Source organism: Galeopterus variegatus, unplaced genomic scaffold, assembly GCF_000696425.1.
Source record: "Galeopterus variegatus unplaced genomic scaffold, G_variegatus-3.0.2 Scaffold147, whole genome shotgun sequence".
Taxonomy (NCBI): Eukaryota; Metazoa; Chordata; class Mammalia; order Dermoptera; family Cynocephalidae; genus Galeopterus; species Galeopterus variegatus.
Genome location: NW_007726258.1, coordinates 431,727 through 450,348, shown reverse-complemented (window position 1 = coordinate 450,348; position 18,622 = coordinate 431,727). Strand labels below are relative to the sequence as shown.

Here is an 18,622-nt window from a genome sequence, read left to right as displayed (position 1 = left end):
TCTGTATGTGGGATCCGAACCCTCGGGCGGGAGGGCCGCCGCGCTTCCCAAGCGGCGCACTGTAGCAGTGCGCCACCGGGCCGGCCCCCCTTTCCTATTCTTAATCAGGCAGTAATTAACCATGAAGGAACACTTCTTTCAAATAACTTTTTCTTTAGCATGACCTTCTTCAATATTTATATATACTGATTTAATAATACACAATCTGTTATACATGTGTGTATATATGTATATATATTTTAAATCTATTAATGTGGAGTTTTGGGGCTTATTGTTGGCTTCAAAAGCAGACTCCTGGAGTTTAAGAGTTTTTGTAGTATTTGTGAGGAACACGGTCAGAATATGTGGAAAATGTCGAAGCTCTTGTCAAGAAAGAATAAATTGGTTAAGAGTTAGAACTGACCAGTCAATGAAACAGCTCTTATATGTAAAGTCACTTTCTCTCTATCACTTTACAAGGCAGGACAGGGTTTTAGGAGGAAAATAAGACATGGGCCCTATCTTCAAGGAATTAACTATCTTACTTGGAAAGACAGCACCACGTTACAGGACACAGTAGTGAAAAATCCAAGATAATTAATAAATGAATGCTGGACTTATGGACAGGTACTCCAGAGCTTCAGAAGAGTAGGAAGTTGATCATTCACCCAAACTCTCGATCATTAAGGAACTATGTAGAGTGTCTAGTGTGTGCCAGCTACTGTTCTCAGGGCTGGAGGTAAAGCAACAGGCATTGCCAAGTTTCCATTCTGGAGCTGTGTGGAGGAGCTTGTGCCTTGGAAAGCAGATAGAACATGCTGGTGACAGGAATCATCTGGCAAAGCTAAGGAGGCAGGGGGCGGATCGGTGGCCAGAGGGGAGGTGGAGTGTTTAGGAATGGTGGGAGGTAAAGTTGGAAACCCAAAAATGATGCATGTACAACACATTTTGGGGGACATATGAGGAAATATGAATATGAACTAGATATCATATGATTATGAGGAATTATTGATTTCCTTAGAAGAAATATTGGTATCATGGTTGTGTAATTTTAGAAGATGAGTGATGGAGCTTTGAGATGAGGTGTCATGATGTTGGCAACTTATTTTCAAATGGTCCTGCTATATATTTATATATGTATATATTACACATGCTGATCTGATATAGATAAGAGAAGCATGGCTAAATATTAATAGTTGTTGATTTTAGGCGGCGTCTATATTGGTGTCCGTGGTATTACTTTCAACTTTTCTGTACATGTGAACATTTTCATAGTAGAAAGTTGGAAATAAATTGGATTAGTAGGAGATGGATGGGAAAAGAATCTCAAACCAGACCTTGTGGTTGAGTGGATTTACTGGAAAATAGTCTCATTGAAAGATTTCTTTGGTTTAAGTTTCCTTCACAAGCTCCTGTGATAAGTGGTATTAATCATTCAGCAAGCGCTCATTAACTGGCCTGGTCCACAGCTTATATGTCTCTTGTATGAGAGATCCACGACTGACTCATGCCTGCCTTTTACTTTTTTAGGTTTCATTGTTAAAATGCATGTGGGTACTTCAAAAAGTTGGTGAAAAAATAGAATTAAAAGCTAATATGAATCTTTCTGTGAACTTTTTGAAGTACCCTCATATTTTATTTTATTATTTTTTTTAAAGATGACCGGTAAGGGTATCTTAACCCTTGACTTGGTGTTGTCAGCACCACGCTCACCCAGTGAGCTAACCGGCCATCCCTATATGGGATCCGAACCCGTGGCCTTGGTGTTATCAGCACCACACTCTCCCGAGTGAGCCACGGGCTGGCCCAATACCCTCATATTTTAAAAATCACATTAATGTTATTGTCTGTTAAAAAACAAAAACAAAAACAAAATGAAGGTGATATCCCTCTCTCAAGCGTATTTTTAAAAAAGCTTTGTGTATTTTCACATGTTATTTGATGAGCTAACACTTGCTATGTTAGAATAACTTTAGAAGGAAAGATGTGAATTCTCATTTGTGCTTTTGTCCAGGTTATCAACTTGGCAAGCCTGTCCGAGCTCTAAATAACAATGGGATGAATAATGTTACGACTTTACACCTTTGGCAATCAGGTAATCTGGTCTGGCCGTTATGATTAGCACTCTGGCAAGCTAGAGCTAGAAGTATTACCATATTTTGAATCTAATCAAGTAATCAGTTACTTTAAAGCCTGGTTGGTTCATTTAGCAGGGAGGAGGCAGTGGTTAATTTTCATGCTTCTACAGTTTTTATCTTTTTTAAAGGAACATTAAAAACGTTGTTTGCACTTGAAGTGCTGGATATTAGTAAGAGAGATTTAGGTATGAGATTGGTTTGACAGTGCCTTGTGCTGTTTCTATAGTTTAACAGGGCTCTAATTGGAGATCCAAGAACAACTTCATTCTGCATGATGGAAAGTCTTTGCATCAGTGGTAATTACCCATATCTGCCAGAAGCAGTCAGTTTTTTGTCCAAAATAAACAAGTGATCATGGTTGGGAATTCTGATACAGAAAGGCGCCTTTGTTCAGCTGTGAAAGGATTAGAGTAACCATCATCTCAGTTTTTGAAAACTGGAAACTTTATTTCGACTTTATTGGTTTCCCTCTGTTTTTCAAGAAAAACTTTGCAGTAAAACTTTACCCATTTTAGCAAGAATAATAAGAGGATATAATCTTTTTCTGTTATAGCTGGAAGGGGTTTGTGTACATCAACAACTTTAAAACCCATTTTATTTGGAGAAAATGCACTATCTGGGTGCCTTTTAGAAGCTGGGATTAATGAAAACTGTACTCAGCTCAGGTGAGTGTTTCATTGATGAATTTATCTGTGTTTTGAAGGGTTTGCTTAAAATTAATTCACCACATGAATACTAAAGACAACACGAATATTAACAGAGTCTGGATTAAAACTTGTAAAAGTATAATGAATAATTAATAAATACAAACTTTCAATATAGTTTAGAGTTGGTTCAAACATCAACATAAGGGAAAACAGACCTTCTGTGGATGAAAGCCATTTCATCCATATTTAAGCAAGTTTCTCTGCTGAGGTTTGTTCAGATTATTGGAACCTTATATTCCTAGAACTTTAAAAAATGCAAGAGCAAGGTGTAATTGGTGTGATTAACATTTAAGAATACTTAAGCCCTGTTGCATAGTATGTAAAGGACTTTCCATTTAATTGTATGGGTAGCACTTAGAAAGTGTATTTATGGATATGCTTATGCATTCTTTTTTTTTTTTTAAATGAGGTGAAATTCAAATAACATAATTAATGGGCCGGCCCGGTGGAGCACTGGAGAGTGCGCCGCTTGAGAGCGTGGCGGCGCTCCCTCCGAGGGTTCGGATCCCATGTGGAGACCGGTTCCCGCTCACTGGCTGAGTGCGGTGCAGGCGTGACACCGAGGGTTGCGATCCCGTTACCGGTCAGTAAAAAAGAGACAGAAAGGATTGCGATCCCGTTACCGGTCAGTAAAAAAGAGACAAAAAGGAAAAAAAAACCAAAACAAATAAAATAATTAATGATTTTAAAGTGTATAATTCAGTAGCATTTAGTATATTCATAGTGTTGTGCAACCACCACCTCTGTCTAGTTCCAAAACATTTTCATCACCAAAAAAGGAAACCTGTACCCATTAACCAGTTACTTCCCATTTCCTCCCCATCTCAGCCTCTGGCAACAACTAATTTACATTCTGTCTCTATGCGTTTACATATTCTGGATATTTCATATAAATGGAATCATACTTTTGGGGCTGGCTTCTTCCACTTAGCATAGTGTTATTGAGGCTTTCCATGTTGTAACCTGTGTCAGTACCTCATTCCCTTCTATAGCTGAATAATGTACCACCACTTAAGGCAGTATATATGTGTTGTGTATATACATATACATACACAACATTTTATTTATTCATTCATTTATTGATGGACATTTGGGTTGTTTCTACCTTTTGGTTATTGTAACATTCACAAGTACGCTCACTCAGTGAGCAAACCGGCCATCCCTATATAGGATCCGAACCCGTGGCCTTGGTGTTATCAGCACCGCACTCTACCGAGTGAGCCACGGGCCGGCCTGGATTGCATGCATTCTTACACACATTTTATCTGTAACATATCCCAAGTGGTGTAGTTCTTTGGGGAGCAGGGAGAAGATGGGGATAACACTAAAAAGTTAAGAAAAACTGGTAGTTTCAGTAGAAGCTCCTGATCATAGGTTATGAGGCCTGAGTTCACAGAATCCTTCTGTTGTTCATAAGATTTGTACCCTCCAGTGGCATCACTGGACAGCAGGGATAACAAGTGCCAATTCTTAATCTTCACTTAATTTTTTTTTTGGCTGCTGGCCGGTATGGGGATCCGAACCCTCCCTTGGTTTTATAACAGTGCACTCTAACCAACTACACTGACCAACCAGTCCCTTCACTTAGTTTTATGACTCAGAATTCTATGTAGATATTTAGGTTCCTTTTACTGTTGGATAACTCTGGCCCAGAAATTTATCCTGGTAAGTTGATATGTGATCTCACCACCTCCCAAGTTTTGTGACACTCAATGGAGTCTGTAATACACATGATACCAACATAAGTTACTAACATTTTAAGTCCAAGGTAAAAGATTGCTTCTGTCCATCCTCCCGTAGCCGCTTAGGTCTATCCTGGGAAGGTCACTGAAGAGAAGTATGACTCGCAGCCAGTTTTTTTTTTTTTTAAAAAGATGACCGGTAAGGGGGTCTTAACCCTTGACTTGGTGTTGTCAGCACCACGCTCACCCAGGGAGCAACCGGCCATCCCTATATGGGATCCGAACCCGTGGCCTTGGTGGTATCAGCACCGCACTCTCCTGAGTGAGCCACAGGCCGCCCCCTGCAGCCAGTTTTTAATGCCGTTTTCTCTGGCAGTTTTTTATTTAGGCACCCAGCAAGTTTGACCTGGACATTGACCGAAAAGGACTTTAGGACAAGACCTGTGGTTGGCCATGAGCTGAGAAATGTCTTACTCTCTTACAGGGAGAATGCTGTTGAAAGACTTGATTCATTAATACAAGCAACTCATGTTGCAATGAGAGGCAACTCCAGTTACAGCGATCTCAGTGATGGCTGGCTGGAAATAATACGTAAGTCAAAGTTGCATACAGTAAAATGTGTCACTTGGTTGCTATGACTACCACCTGCAGTTGTAGCATTAGAGCCTGACCCAGTAGGTCATCATTCTTTCTGTGGCTTAAGTGGACATTTATCCAGAGGTTAACTCTCCAGGCAGGAAGCTTTTCACATTTTTCACCTCTTATTCATGATGCCTTTTTTGTTTTTAAGAGGAAATTCACATGAAGTTTTATGAGCCAACAATCTTCGTAAAAGTCTAAATGAGCTTTGAAGATTTTCAGTGCACTTTGGTTTGCATTGCTATTTTTGGTTGCCAGGAATATGGGCATTTGAGAATTGACTTTGTAATTTATAAAAGCAATTTTGTTAACTTAAAAGAAAATAAAGTGATTGAAACATTGTGCTAGGGCTGGCCCGGTGGCGCACTCGGTAGAGTGCGGCACTTGGGAGCGTGGCGGCACTCCCGCCGAGGGTTCGGATCCCATATAGAGACCAGTCCGCTCGCTGGTTGAGCGTGGTGCGGGCACAACACCGAGGGTTGCGATCCCGTTGCCAGTCGCGGTACGGGTGCGATGCCAAGGGTTGCGATCCTGTTACCGGTCACGAAAAAAGACAAAAATGAAAAAAAAAAAAAAAGAAAGAAACATTGTGCTAAGTGAAAGAAGCCAGACACAAAAGATCTTATACTATATCATTCCATTTACATGCAATATGCAGAAGAGGCTAATGTGACAGAAAGCAGATTAGTAGGTGCCAAGGGCTGGAGGGGCTGGGAGGAAATGGGGAGTGACTGCCTTTATGGTGTAATGAAATATTTTAAACTTGAATCTGATGACGGATGCACGACTCTATGACTATACTAAAACCCTTTTTTTTTTGGTGCCTGGATGGTGCAGGGATCTGAACCCTTGACCTTGTTATCAACACTGCGCTCTAACCAACTGAGCTAACTCGCCAGCCCCTAAAAGCCATTGAATTATACTTTTTAAATGGGCGGATTGTATGGTATGAGAATTATATCTCAATTAAGCTGTTAAAAAAAAGAAAGAAAGAAATTAAGGTCCAACATATCTAATGATAGCAGAGATCTAAAGGCCAGATAAAAAGATGTGACAGTTCAGTGCCTTTGGCCAAAGGCATTTGCAGCATTGGGTTGGCTGGGGCGTGGTATACAAAGTGGTCAAGATAGACCACATGCACAGAGAGTAATAGTGACCCAGCTTAGCTTGTACCAACATGGCTGATTTCACCTCTGAATCCAGAATGTCCATCAAGTTGTGAAGATCTAGCACATCAGGTTATCTGTGGAGAGACCTAAGGTCAGAGTGAGTTATGGCAGAGCTAGAACGAAAGCCAAGGGCTCCAGTCGTCTTCCTCTCTTCCCAGGTAGCGAGTCATGTAGTGTCTTTCCTGTTTCTCAAGGAGTTTTGAGCATGTAAATGCGTTGGACAGAAAGCTTCTTCTGTTGCTATAATGATGGAATTGCCTTTTGGGGCCAGAAAGAGCTCAATGAGCCTGCAGCATCTGCCTTCCTAAGTCTTCTCCTCTCACTGTGGGTGCTGCCATGCCCTTCACCTCTGCCTGGCTCAGAGGGAGCGGCTCTTTGGATTCTGCCTTCTTCCTTCCTATACCCTCTGAGGTCACTTCAGCTCAGCAGGCTGGAATTTACACAAAGGACCATCCAGACACATGACCACACTGTCTCCATCCCTTGTGATTGGGGTCTTGATGATTTGGACTGCCCCCTTTCCTATCCCCCTTTGGGTGGCCAGGGATCATGTAATATGTCTGTGGGCTTGAAGTGCCCTAGACCACTCCCTGCCTCGGGAGGGGGTCCTGTTTGCCACAGGGCTCTCAGGCCCATCCAGCCTACACTCAAGGCACTAGGCCCCGAGGTGCAAAGAGAACCCAGAGGTGGGGTTGTCAACTCCTGGGCTCTGCCATCCAGGCCAGCTAGATGGGCTGTGAATGACCCCTGAGGGATGCAGGGAAGGAGTCAAAGTACTTGAGAAGTAAAAAGTATGGGAAATTTCCAGACACAAAACCCAGGTTGGTTACATACAAAATCAGAGAGGTGATGACATTTTGTTGCCTTCAAGGTGGAAGAGGTTGGCTTCTGTTTCATGTCCAGCCAAAAAGCAGCCCTGATCCTGGTTAATAAACAGATGAGAAGTGATGTTGACACATGTATCAACATGTGGAGGAAATTAGGCATCATAAAGAAACAGTGCCACCGACCTTCAAAATCCCTGAAAGAACAAAGAAACCCCTCTCCAGAGTCACCATAGAACCTGCCACCTACTTCCTTGCATTGACCTTGCTGGTTTTTCCCCTAAGTGCCAGTTTTCAAGACAAATGAAAATTAACTTCTCATTCAATTTTATTCTCTTCCAGTTGTATTACTGCTATGGCATTTGAGTGAGCAAGTGGGAAAACACACACACAAAAGCCAAGTGCTTTTCCTTTGCTCTTACTTAGCAACAAGTAAGAACACAGAAGACTGACTTCTGTGATGATATGTGTAGAGATTTCTCCCCACTGGCATGCAAGCCAGCAATTCTTTAGAAACACCAGCAGGTGTCCACCAATTTAATTCTGACACTATCTACCTGGAGGTAGCGTCAGATCGCACAAGGTGAGGGCTCAGTCCCCAAGACTGCCCCCAACTTCATGTAAAAGTTTCAAGCCCAGGCCTCTGGAACTTCTGACACCAGCTATAAATCGGGCTTCCCACAACCCCTTCCTTGGATTTGATTAGTTTGCTGAGTGGTTCACAGAACTCAGGGAAACACGTACTTATGTTTACCAGTTTATTAAAAATGATATTACAGGGCCGAGCCCATGGCGCACTCGGGAGAGTGCGGCGCTGGGAGTGCAGCGGCGGTTCTCTCAGATGCTGGCGCAGTGGAGGGGATTACTCAGCAGGAGATACTTGGCGTAGAGACAAGGTATGATCACATCCTGGATAAGTGCAGTTTAGAGAGAGTCAGTAAAGTTGAGCATGCTCCAAAGAACAGGGAAATGCTAATTTAGGATCTGACTGTTTATTTACAAATTGTAATAAATGCAATATGTGGAAACTATGTTCATGATGGAAACTTGTTCTCACAAGTATTTCTAAAGCTAGGTGTAAGAGACTCTGCAAAGTATTTTAGGGTGTACAAAGATGAATAAGGGGCTGCTTAGTGCTAAGCATGTTTTGAAATCCATGAATGTAGCTGGCATGCTGATCAGGGAGTATTTCCCAGTGGTTAGAGACTTTTGCAGCAGAAAGGCAGATTCAAATCATGGTTCTCCCACTTAGGAACTGTGTGACACTGGGCAATCACTTAACCTCTTCTGAGCTGCAGTTTACTCATCTGTAATGTGGCGATAATACCTTTATGTATCAGGCCTCTGTCAGTTTTAAGTGACAGGGTCCCAACTCATACTGACTTAAGCAGAAAGAGGAGTGTATTAGTTCAAGTTTGGAAAGAGTCCCTGTTGCTTTGCCCCCCACAGATTTGTCACCCCACTTCCCCTGGGTGATGGAGCCGCAAAGGATTACTCAAGGCCCATCTCTTCCAAGCAGTGAGAGACCCCAAAGTGGTTAATCTCCCCCAGAACCCTCAAGCAAGAGGCGTCCATTCCTTGGGAAATTAACCCCGAATTGGGGTTCTCTTCCTGCATTTATTTTCCAGACCAGGAAGAGAACATAGGTGGGGTTATAGTTTAACCATATAGGCTGGTAACTTTCAGTGAAAGAAGTCAGATGACATTCCCTTAGACAATTAAGTGGTCCTAGCAACAAAAGCTTGATCTTAGCAAACATTCCTTCTCCCTCCAGCAATTTTCCAGTATCTTTACATTTCAATCAGTAACTAGTCTGTCCTTGAGCCAGCAACCTTGCTGTGCCACAAATCTTTATCTTACACCAGAGACTTTATAGCCTGAGGAAAACTTTCAGCCCTCCGCAAGGCTTTGGAAAACCAGGCCCTGTGAAGTACATTTGCTTTAAGAATATTTCACAGGTCCCCATATAGCTAGCTCATGGGTCATGGTTCCTGTCTGATCAGGGATCTTTTTCTCTTTATTACTTGGCCCCTCTTCCCTTTGGGTTGGCTTCATTCTCAGGGAGGTTCTTCTCAAAAGATAGCAAAGATGAATACTAGCAATTTCAGGCTTATGTCAGTTTAGCAAATCCAGTGGAAAGAGAGTGCTTCTTTCCCCATCTTTCTCAAAAAAGATCTGGGCAGACTTCTGTTGGTTCAGTTTGAGTCATGTGCTCCTTTCTGAACCAATTACTATGGCCAGGGCAATAGACAGCTCTGATTGGCATGGCTCAGGTGATGGGTCCACCCCTAGATTCAGGCTAGTCCCTTTGGTCCACTGAACTGAGAGTGGGGAATGGTGGTTCCCCAAGGGAAAACTGGGGTGAAATTACCAGGAAAAGGGAGAAAGGATTCTGGGCAAGCAGAAATAACAGATGTTAACCACCAAACCTACCTTGTAGTACTGTTTTGAGGATTGTAAGAGATGGTGTATATAAAGCACCTTAGCTCTGTGCCTAGAACATAGAAAGCCCTCAATAAATAGTTAACTGCTGTTGTTGTCATTATTATGTTGTTGGAGGCACACAAGTGATGAAACAAGTTACCTTTAAAAGCACCTGTATAAAATGAGATGCCTAGAGAGTGGAGAGATTGGCAACATGCTGGCAACTGTAGTTAGGTGATAGGTACATGAGAGTTCAGGATTTGTCTGGATTTGAAAATTTACATAATACAAAGAAAAAAAAAAACCACCACTAGAATTTGAAACTTCTTAAGAGAATCTCAGTTTACACCATGGTTGTATTAGTTACCTGATGTTCTTAGTAGAGTACAAATGAATGGTGGATATATTGCCTGCATGATCTTTTCCTCCTAGGATGTCCTCGGTGAACTGGCAGTACCAGTGTGGGCTTACTTGTGAAGATAAGGCCAACCTCTTCCCTCTCAGTGCATCAGTCCAGTTCATTAAAATACCTGCACGGTTACCCCGCCCTCTGACCAGGTAATCCACTTGCTAACCTCCCTGACATTATTAGGAAGCAGAAAAATGTATATTTGAAAATAGGAAGTTTATTCCTTTCATCAAGTTCTGATGGTTTCCACTTGTTGTAGTTGTTGTAACCTTCTAAATGTTTTGTAGATTCCAGATCAATTTTACAGAGTATGATTGTAACAGAAATGAGGTGTGTTGGCCACAGCTTCTGTATCCATTGACCCAATATTATCAAGGTAGGGTAAAACAGATTTCTGGAATGGTTATAAATTCTGTTTTGTCAATTTAAAAAAGTTTAAAAAATAATAACGTGTAAATGTCACAGAAGACTTAAAACATTCAAAAAAGTTAAAAAAAATAATTTATTGATAATATTACCATGTAGAAATTATCACTGTTAATGTTTTGGCTTGTTTCTACCTACATAATTACAAAAAGAACTAAGAAATAATGTTGCTTAATTTTATTCCTTGTTTTTCAGGGGAGCCTTACTCCCAGTGTGTTGCCAAGAGCCTACTGTTGGTGTCGTTCCTCGTGGTGGCTGTGTTTCTTAGTAACCCCTGGACCAGACTGTGCAAAGCTTGGACTTCAACTATCTGACTTCTTAAAAACCATACACCTTTACTTCAGGGATTTGTTGTAGTCCCACATGTCTCTCTATAAAATTGTAATAAATGAAATGTTTTATTTTTGCAGAAAATTTTTATAAAGTGTTTTACGAATTTAATTCACAATGTAGCTATCCAGATGTTCACAGCAGTGCAGAATGAACATTCTTTTTTTTTTTTTTGTCTTTTTTCGTGTCCGGCAACGGATCGCAACCCTCAGTGTCGCGCCCGTACCGGACCGGGACCGGCAACGGGATCACAACCCTCGGTGTCACGCCCGCACCTCGCTCAGCCAATGAGCGGGAACTGGTCTGTATGTGGGATCCGAACCCTCGGCGGGAGCGCTGCTGCGCTCCCAAGCGGCGCACTGTAGCAGTGCGCCACCGGGCCGGCCCAGAATGAACATTCTTATAACTGGATTGGACTGAGTAAAATGCATGTAAATAAATGTTAGAAATTTTATCTTGTCACAAATTACTAAAGTCATAGGAGTTTTATTTATACCAGAAAGAGTCAATCTTTTCTTTAATTTTTATATATTTGTGGTGTTTGATTAGTTTCCCTTATTCCAAAGAAAAGAAGAAATGCATAAAGCCTTAAAAGTGCACACAATATAAAAGCGCAAAATAATAAATGGATGAGGAAAGATGTGGGGGTTGGGAGAAGGAAATAATATAGGGAAGAAAGTAAAACAAAATCAGAGGTGAATGTAAGTCATGAAAATACATGCCAAAGATTGCATTTAGCAAAGGCAGACCCTAATTTAGTTTTCAGTTTATACAAAATCAAATATAATTTGCTACAGGAATCATGGGGTCCATACAATAAAATAAATTGATTTTCAATGAAGGACAGTTCTTCCTAGTTGAGTCTTGAGAGAAATTCCTCCCCTGCACCCTCAAAAGGGACAGTCAGCTGATGCAGTAATGGATGGGAATGGATGTCTTTTAACCACAGCCCTATAGAAGCCACAGAGCACATCACCTGTAAGTTTTCTTTGTGTGCCAGGTAATTTATGTAATTGTTCCAGGTGGCTTTTGTACACCATTGATAATAGTTTTGAAAAGTTAACCTTTTCCATTTTACACTTTTTGATTGAATCCCAGCACCCCATAAAATGTGTTTTTATTTATTTATTTATTTATTTTTTTCCCTTTTTGTCTTTTTTTCGTGACCGGCAACGGATCGCAACCCTCAGTGTCGCGCCCGTACCGGACCGGGACTGGCAACGGGATCGCAACCCTCGGTGTTGCCCCCGCTCCTCGCTCAGCCAGTGAGCGGGAACAGGTCTGTATATGGGATCCAAACCCTCGGCGGGAGTGCCGCCGCGCTCCCAAGCGGCGCACTGTAGCAGTGCGCCACCAGGCCGGCCCTAAAATATGTTGTTATATTTTCACTGCAGGGGGAATTTCAAATCTTCCTTCTAAGTGCCGCCGCGCTCCCAAGCGGCGCACTGTAGCAGTGCGCCACCGGGCCGGCCCTAAAATATGTTGTTATATTTTCACTGCAGGGGGAATTTCAAATCTTCCTTCCAATCTTAAGTCCATTTTTGAATAGGGGGATGAACCAATTATCACACAGCTCATAATTTTCAGCAAGATGGAAACCTTGTCAATTTCAGCATCCGTTCTGGGGTGGTATTGGGCCTTCACCCAACCCCTAGGTAGGCCTGACTTAGGAGTCTGGGTCAGTATTGAACCCATGGGGCCAGGGTAAGTGTTGCCTATTGTCCAAACTTCAGCGGTTTGGATTCACCTTCACAATTCTTACTGTATCTGAGTAGCACCTGTACTGTTGTTTAAACCTTTCTTTAAATTGATTTACCGGCTTAACCAATAGTATTTGTGAAACTATGGGTTTGATGTTATAGTTGTATTTTTTCCTAATTCGTATTCAACATAACATAACATAAAATGCCCTAAGATTTCCCCCCCATCAAGTACCACTTGGATTCCTCCCTCTTCTACTTCTCTTTCTTTGATTTGGATCTTTGCAGGTTGAAGTGATTATACCCAATAGGAGTCAAAAGTTGTCTTCTGTCAGAGGTAAGGAAATACCCACTGATTAATTGCAGGGGTTCAGAAAGTCTTTCAATGGCAGTTAACTAGCTTTGGATTTAAGATATTTACGGAAAATTAATTTAAAATTTCCAAATGACAAATAATTTGGCCTGATAGTGTGGGCTTTGTTAGGATGCTTTTTGTACTTTAAAAAGGTTAAAACTCAGTGGCAGTAGATTGGGATATGGCTTGCATACTATATGGTTTTAACTTCTCTACGTTTATATATTCAAGTGTGAATTCAAGAAATACGAGGGTTCTTCAAAAAGTTCATAGGAAATTTCGTATTATGTATTTATTCTATTTTTCCATGGGGTTTTTGAAGTACCTCGTATTTACTGGATGGCTACTATGTGCTGGGCCCTCGAGATCCCACAGTGACCCAGACAAATTAGCCCCTGCTCTGGTGGCGCTTACATTCTGGTGTGGAAGACGGGCAATAACCACGAAGACCAGGTCATTTCAGACGGTGGTAAGTGCTGGGAAGGAAATAAAACAGGTGCAACGAGGTGGGGTGGCAGGGCTACTTCAGCTGGCGGAAGGACAGCCTCTCGAGGGAGACATTTGAGACGAATCCCGAAGGAGCCAGCTCTGAGGACCTGGGGGTGGGTGGGGAGGGTGTTCCAGGCGGGGCGCTCCTGCTTCCTGGTCTGCGCGGGTACGGAGGCCAGGTCCTGCACAACTGCATTATAAACATTGTGAGACACTAAACACCGAATACTATGTAATTCCATTGGTAGGACATATCTGAGAGCAGGCAAATCTAGGGAGACAAAGTCGTCCGGGGCTGGGCCGGGTGGGTGGGTATCTTTCCGGGGTGGTGGGAAATGCTCCAAAATTGGATTGTGATGATGGGCGCACACTCTGTAACCTCACTAAAAAATCTCAGAACCGTGCACTTAAAGAGGGTAAACTCATTGCGACTCACCTAGAAAGCCCTAAAAAGTCCAGCGAGCGGGGTAGCTCGCTCTTCAGGGCGCAGGCCGGCCCGCCATGGGGTCCCTGTTCCGGAGCGAGACCATGTGCCTGGCGCAGCTCTTCCTGCAGTCGGGCACGGCCTACGAGTGCCTCAGCGCCCTGGGGGAGAAGGGCCTGGTCCAGTTCCGAGACGTGAGTGTCTCCCGGGAGACGCGGGCCGCATCTGCCCGCCAAGCGCCCCCCGCCGTCCGTCGAGCCTGACGCTCGGCCTTCCTGCCGCGGGCTCCCGGGGAGGGCGCGCCCCTGTTCCCATTTCCCAGACGGGGACGCTGAGGCCCCAGCTTACCGGCCAGAGCTTCTGCCGAGCGGGCACTGAGCCAGGGTCGCCGGACGTGTGGTTCGCGGCGGCTCCGCCCGAGTTGGATAGGGTCGCTTCTGTGTAGTCCTCATCAGCTCGGGGTAGTATTCATCAAATGCCCCGGGCACCACGCCAAGCGGGAGGTCAGGTCCGATAGCGGCCTCCCGGAGTCCTTTTGGGGCTTCAGGTGTTAGGGTGAGGGGACACATCAAGCAAATAAATACGTAAACGAGAAAATGTTTGTATAGGGCTGGCTTGTGGCTCACTTGGGAGAGCGTGGTGCTGACAACACCAAGTCAAGGGCTGAGATCCCCTTACCTATAATCTTTAAAAAAAAAAAAAAAAGAAAAGAAAATGTTTGTATAAAGAAAATAAAACAGGGTGGTGCGATGGTGGCTCAGGTGCTTTTGAAGGGGTGGTCCAGGAGGGCCTCTCTGAGGAGGTGACGTTTGAACTGAGACCCGAATGGGAAGGAGCCGGCGGTGGGAAGATCTGGGGTAAGAGGGTCCTGGTAGAGGGAATAGCGGGAGCATAGACAGAGCCTGAACTGGGAATGAGCAGGGTGTAGGCTCCTCGAGGACAGGGCTTTTTGTCTGTTTTGTTCACTAATGTGTGGTGATGTACACTCCGTTGTTGCGTGTTAAGGTCTAAGAGTGCAGTCAGTATTTGTTAAATGGAAGCTGTCTCCCCACCAAGTACTAATAAACACTTGTTTGTGTATGCATTTACTTGTTAATTGTTTGTCTCTACCATGGATGTCACCCTCCAAGGGTAAGGACCTTGCCTGATTTGTTCCCACTTGATTCTCCAAGACTCAGCACAGTCTCTGGCATTAATAGGCATTTGTTGAATGAGTGAACAGGCTTTTATTGAGTGCCTGCTCTGTTCCGGCACTGTTTTTGGTGCAGGGGACTCAGTGGTGAGCAGGGCAGACAAAGCCCCTGTGTTCTTGGAGCTCACAGTCTGGGAGGAGAGATTAAACACATTGTGATTATGAGCTGTGACAAGTGCTGTGAACAGACAGAACAGGGTGTGGAAAGGAGGCTGCTAAGCAGGCCCTAATACTGGTTGAATTGGAAGTCAGGTGTACATTTTATTTCTTGAGCCACCACTTTCATCTCCTGGTTTTTTCTCTTCATTTTTCCGAGACGTCCTTAATTTCAAAAGGGAGCATCCCTACCCAAGATCTGATATCAGTGATCCTTGGGTTGGCCCCAAGGCGGTTGCAAGGTCATGGAAGAACTCCTGAGTGACAGGCGAGAGGGTAGTAAGGTGCAGCGCTCTTCCTGGTTCCTGGAGCCACTTGGGTGTCAGCACATGGTCCCCATTCACCTGGCAGGTGCTGTCTGTGCTGAGCTGTGAGTACTACTATGAAAATTCAGGCAACAGTCACAGGGGAACAGGCTCCTTTCTTTGTAACAGGTAGATTTATTCCATTGTGGTAGTACTCAAGCAAGGTGCTTATCACACTTAATCTTAGGGGTTTGAACAAACGCTCTAATCATCGCAAAAATTTGAGTTTCATTAAGTACCATTACATTAAGGCATAGTGTATACTTGGGAACCTTTTAAACTGAAAGTGGGTGAAAGAAAAAGAAAGTGCTGTTGGTCTTTTTCCAGAAGGAAAATAAAACCACGGTGCTGTGATGAGCTCTTCCTGGTGTGGTGCTGGGTTTTCCTGTGTCCAGGCTGACGGTCAGGCAGTGTGGGTGCTAGGGCAGAAAGCACCCTCCCATCCCAAACTGCTCTGCTCTTTTTCTGGAGTTTGTTTCTCACTTTGCAGTCAGGATCACTATCAGTTTTTTCTGGCTTGCTTAGGCTTTTCTTTTAGTAACCCTTCAAGGGAAAGGGGGCAGGTCAGGGATTTCCATAGTGACATCCAATGAGAAGACCAGGGGGAAAAAAGGTCATTCAGCTAAGCAGTAGGATTCAGTGAAGGGAAAGTTTGTCTCACTTTGTGACAGTCCTCAGTCTAAGAACTGCTTTCCCCCTTAGTCCTTTAGCTGTGGGAGTGGGAGGATCAAGGGTGTTAATATCGAAGGTCTTCTCTGCTGGTTTTTCTAGGTTAAGATCAGCTTTAAGTGAATCTATGTTAAAATGTACTTTATACCGTTAGCCTTGAATTAGGTTGCTTTTCCTGCCCTAAAAGGAAAATGAAACCAAAATTTGTGAAAGAAAGCACTCAACAGAAAAAAACTTAGGGTATGGAAGCTGGTGATGGTGGTTTATGTCAAATCCAATCATGCTTGTATCATTGCCGCAGAAACTTACCTCTTGTAAGGAGTCTACTATTTGTAGAACCATTATGTCCATTTAAAGTTAACTAGTGTTTGATATTGTAGAAAAAAAAAAATTGAAACTGAGAAGTAGGATCATGCACAGACAGCTCTGATGCATAGCTTCTTTTTTATATTCTTGGTTCTGCAGAAATAAGAGTATCTGAATCATTAGGAATTTGGAAGTGGTTACTTTAGATTACTATGACCTCCAGACATGAATAAGAAAGTGACAAACAGAAGTGAAATCTGAATTTTTATCTTCTTTCTGGTTAATTCTTTAAAAAAAAAATTCAAAAACTGAACAAGAACTGAGCCCTTTGGGGGAAGACACTTCTCAGGTTGAGCAGTTTCATGACAAGTTGTTGACTAATTGTTTTTTTGAGAGTGCCCAGGACTGTACGGAATAAAGTTAAAATTCTTATCCTAAATGGCTTTCAGCGTGAATGATTACTATAAAGTTTTTTTTATTATAAGAGTAATAAACGTTCATTACTGTTTGGAATTTGAAATTTGGAAAATGGAAGACCAAGATAATATCTTACATGATCCCAATACCTAGAAATAAACACTTTAACTTTTTGGTTATTATTAGACAATCAAATATTTTTCTAATAATAAAAATGTACATATATATGTATATTTATATAATTATAATCACACTGAAAATATCTTTAATCTGCTTTTCACACACAAATCATGACTGATTTTCTAATTTTATTAAGTATTCTATTACAATATTTTTCATTCCTTTAAGCTATGTATTATAAGAAGTAGAGGGGGGAATACAGTGGACCCCAATATACCCATAATGTAAACTTGTGGCCACTCATTTTATTCCCTATCTCTCCTCCCAGACTAGATCATTTTGAAGCAAATCTGAGATGTATAATTTCATATTTCACTAAGTATCTCTAAAACATAAGCACTCAAAAATCATAACAATGATACCATTATTGTACCTGAAAATTTTAATAATAAATTTCTTAATAAAATCAAATATCTGGTCATTTCAAACACGATTTTCAATAAGTGCAAAGTAATCCATATTTCACTAAGTATCTCTAAAACATAAGCACTCAAAAATCATAACAATGATACCATTATCGTACCTGAAAATTTTAATAATAAATTTCTTAATAAAATCAAATATCTGGTCATTTCAAACACGATTTTCAATAAGTGCAAAGTAATCAGTTATATGGCTGAACCATAATTTTTTTACAACTTTATTGAGTTGTATCATACAGTTCACCCATTTCAAGTATGCAATTCAGTTATTTTTTAGAAAGTTTATCAAGTCATGCAACCATTAACAATCAGTCTTAGAACATTCCATCACCCCAATAAGATTCCTTATGCCTGTTTACAGTTAGTCCCCATTCCTACCCCCACTTCCTGGCAACCACTAATCTACTTACTTCCTCTAGATTTGCCTTTTCTGGACATTTCATATCAATGGAGTCATACAATAAGTGGCCTTTTGTGTCTGGCTTCTTTTGCTTAGTTATAATGTTTCCAAAAGTCATCCATGTTGTCTTGTGTGCCAATATTTGTTCCTTTTTTATTGCTGGGTAGTATTCTGTTGTATGAAGATAGGCTATAATTTCTTTTTCTTTTCTTTTTTTTTTTTTTTTCCCCTTTTTGTCGTTTTTCGTGACCGGCAACGGATCGCAACCCTCAGTGTCGCGCCCGTACCAGACCGGGACCGGCAACGGGATCGCAACCCTCGGTGTTGCGCCCGCACCTCGCTCAGCCATTGAGCGGCCGGTCTGTATGTGGGATCTGAACCCTCGGCGAGAGCGCCCCCGCGCTCCCAAGCGGCGCACTGTAGCAGTGCGCCACCGGGCTGGCCCAGGCTATAATTTCTTTAACCACTTTCCTATTGTTAGAATTTAGGGTTATTATTTTTTTTCTCTTTCCCTGAGGTTGACGATCTTATAGGTAAATTTTTGTCTGTATCCATAATTTTTTCCTTTGGTTAAATTTATTCACTGGATATTGCTGGGCAAAGTATACTTTCCAGGCTTCTTTGATAACAGTTGCCAAGTCACTCTCCAGAAAAGTTGTGGGAGTTTGTACTCTCATTCAGTATATGGGAGTGTACTTTTCCCCAAATCCTTGCCAATAATATTTTATTTTATTTTATTTTATTTATTTATTTTTTCCTTTTTGTCTTTTTTTACTGACCGGTAACAGGATCACAACCTTCGGTGTTGCACCCATACCGGGGACCGGCAACGGGATCGCAACCCTCGGTGCTGCGCCCTCACCTCGCTCAGCCAGTGAGC

At 42.4% G+C, this 18,622-nt stretch overlaps 2 protein-coding genes across 2 annotated transcripts in view; both read left to right on the top strand.

The window, feature by feature from the left end:
• Positions 1-10,811, top strand: part of TCTN2 (tectonic family member 2) — a 29,701-nt gene extending 18,890 nt beyond the window's left edge. The window contains exons 12-18 of the mRNA XM_008591514.1: positions 1,994-2,074; positions 2,671-2,782; positions 4,991-5,097; positions 7,980-8,034; positions 9,995-10,120; positions 10,259-10,347; positions 10,593-10,811. Coding sequence (XP_008589736.1) covers positions 1,994-2,074; positions 2,671-2,782; positions 4,991-5,097; positions 7,980-8,034; positions 9,995-10,120; positions 10,259-10,347; positions 10,593-10,711 — 689 coding nt within the window. The 3' untranslated portion in view covers positions 10,712-10,811. The remainder of the gene's footprint in view (positions 1-1,993; positions 2,075-2,670; positions 2,783-4,990; positions 5,098-7,979; positions 8,035-9,994; positions 10,121-10,258; positions 10,348-10,592) is intronic.
• A 2,943-nt stretch (positions 10,812-13,754) lies between these two features.
• Positions 13,755-18,622, top strand: part of ATP6V0A2 (ATPase, H+ transporting, lysosomal V0 subunit a2) — a 44,438-nt gene continuing 39,570 nt past the window's right edge. The window contains exon 1 of the mRNA XM_008591339.1: positions 13,755-13,889. Within this exon, the coding sequence (XP_008589561.1) occupies positions 13,773-13,889 (117 nt within the window). The 5' untranslated portion in view covers positions 13,755-13,772. The remainder of the gene's footprint in view (positions 13,890-18,622) is intronic.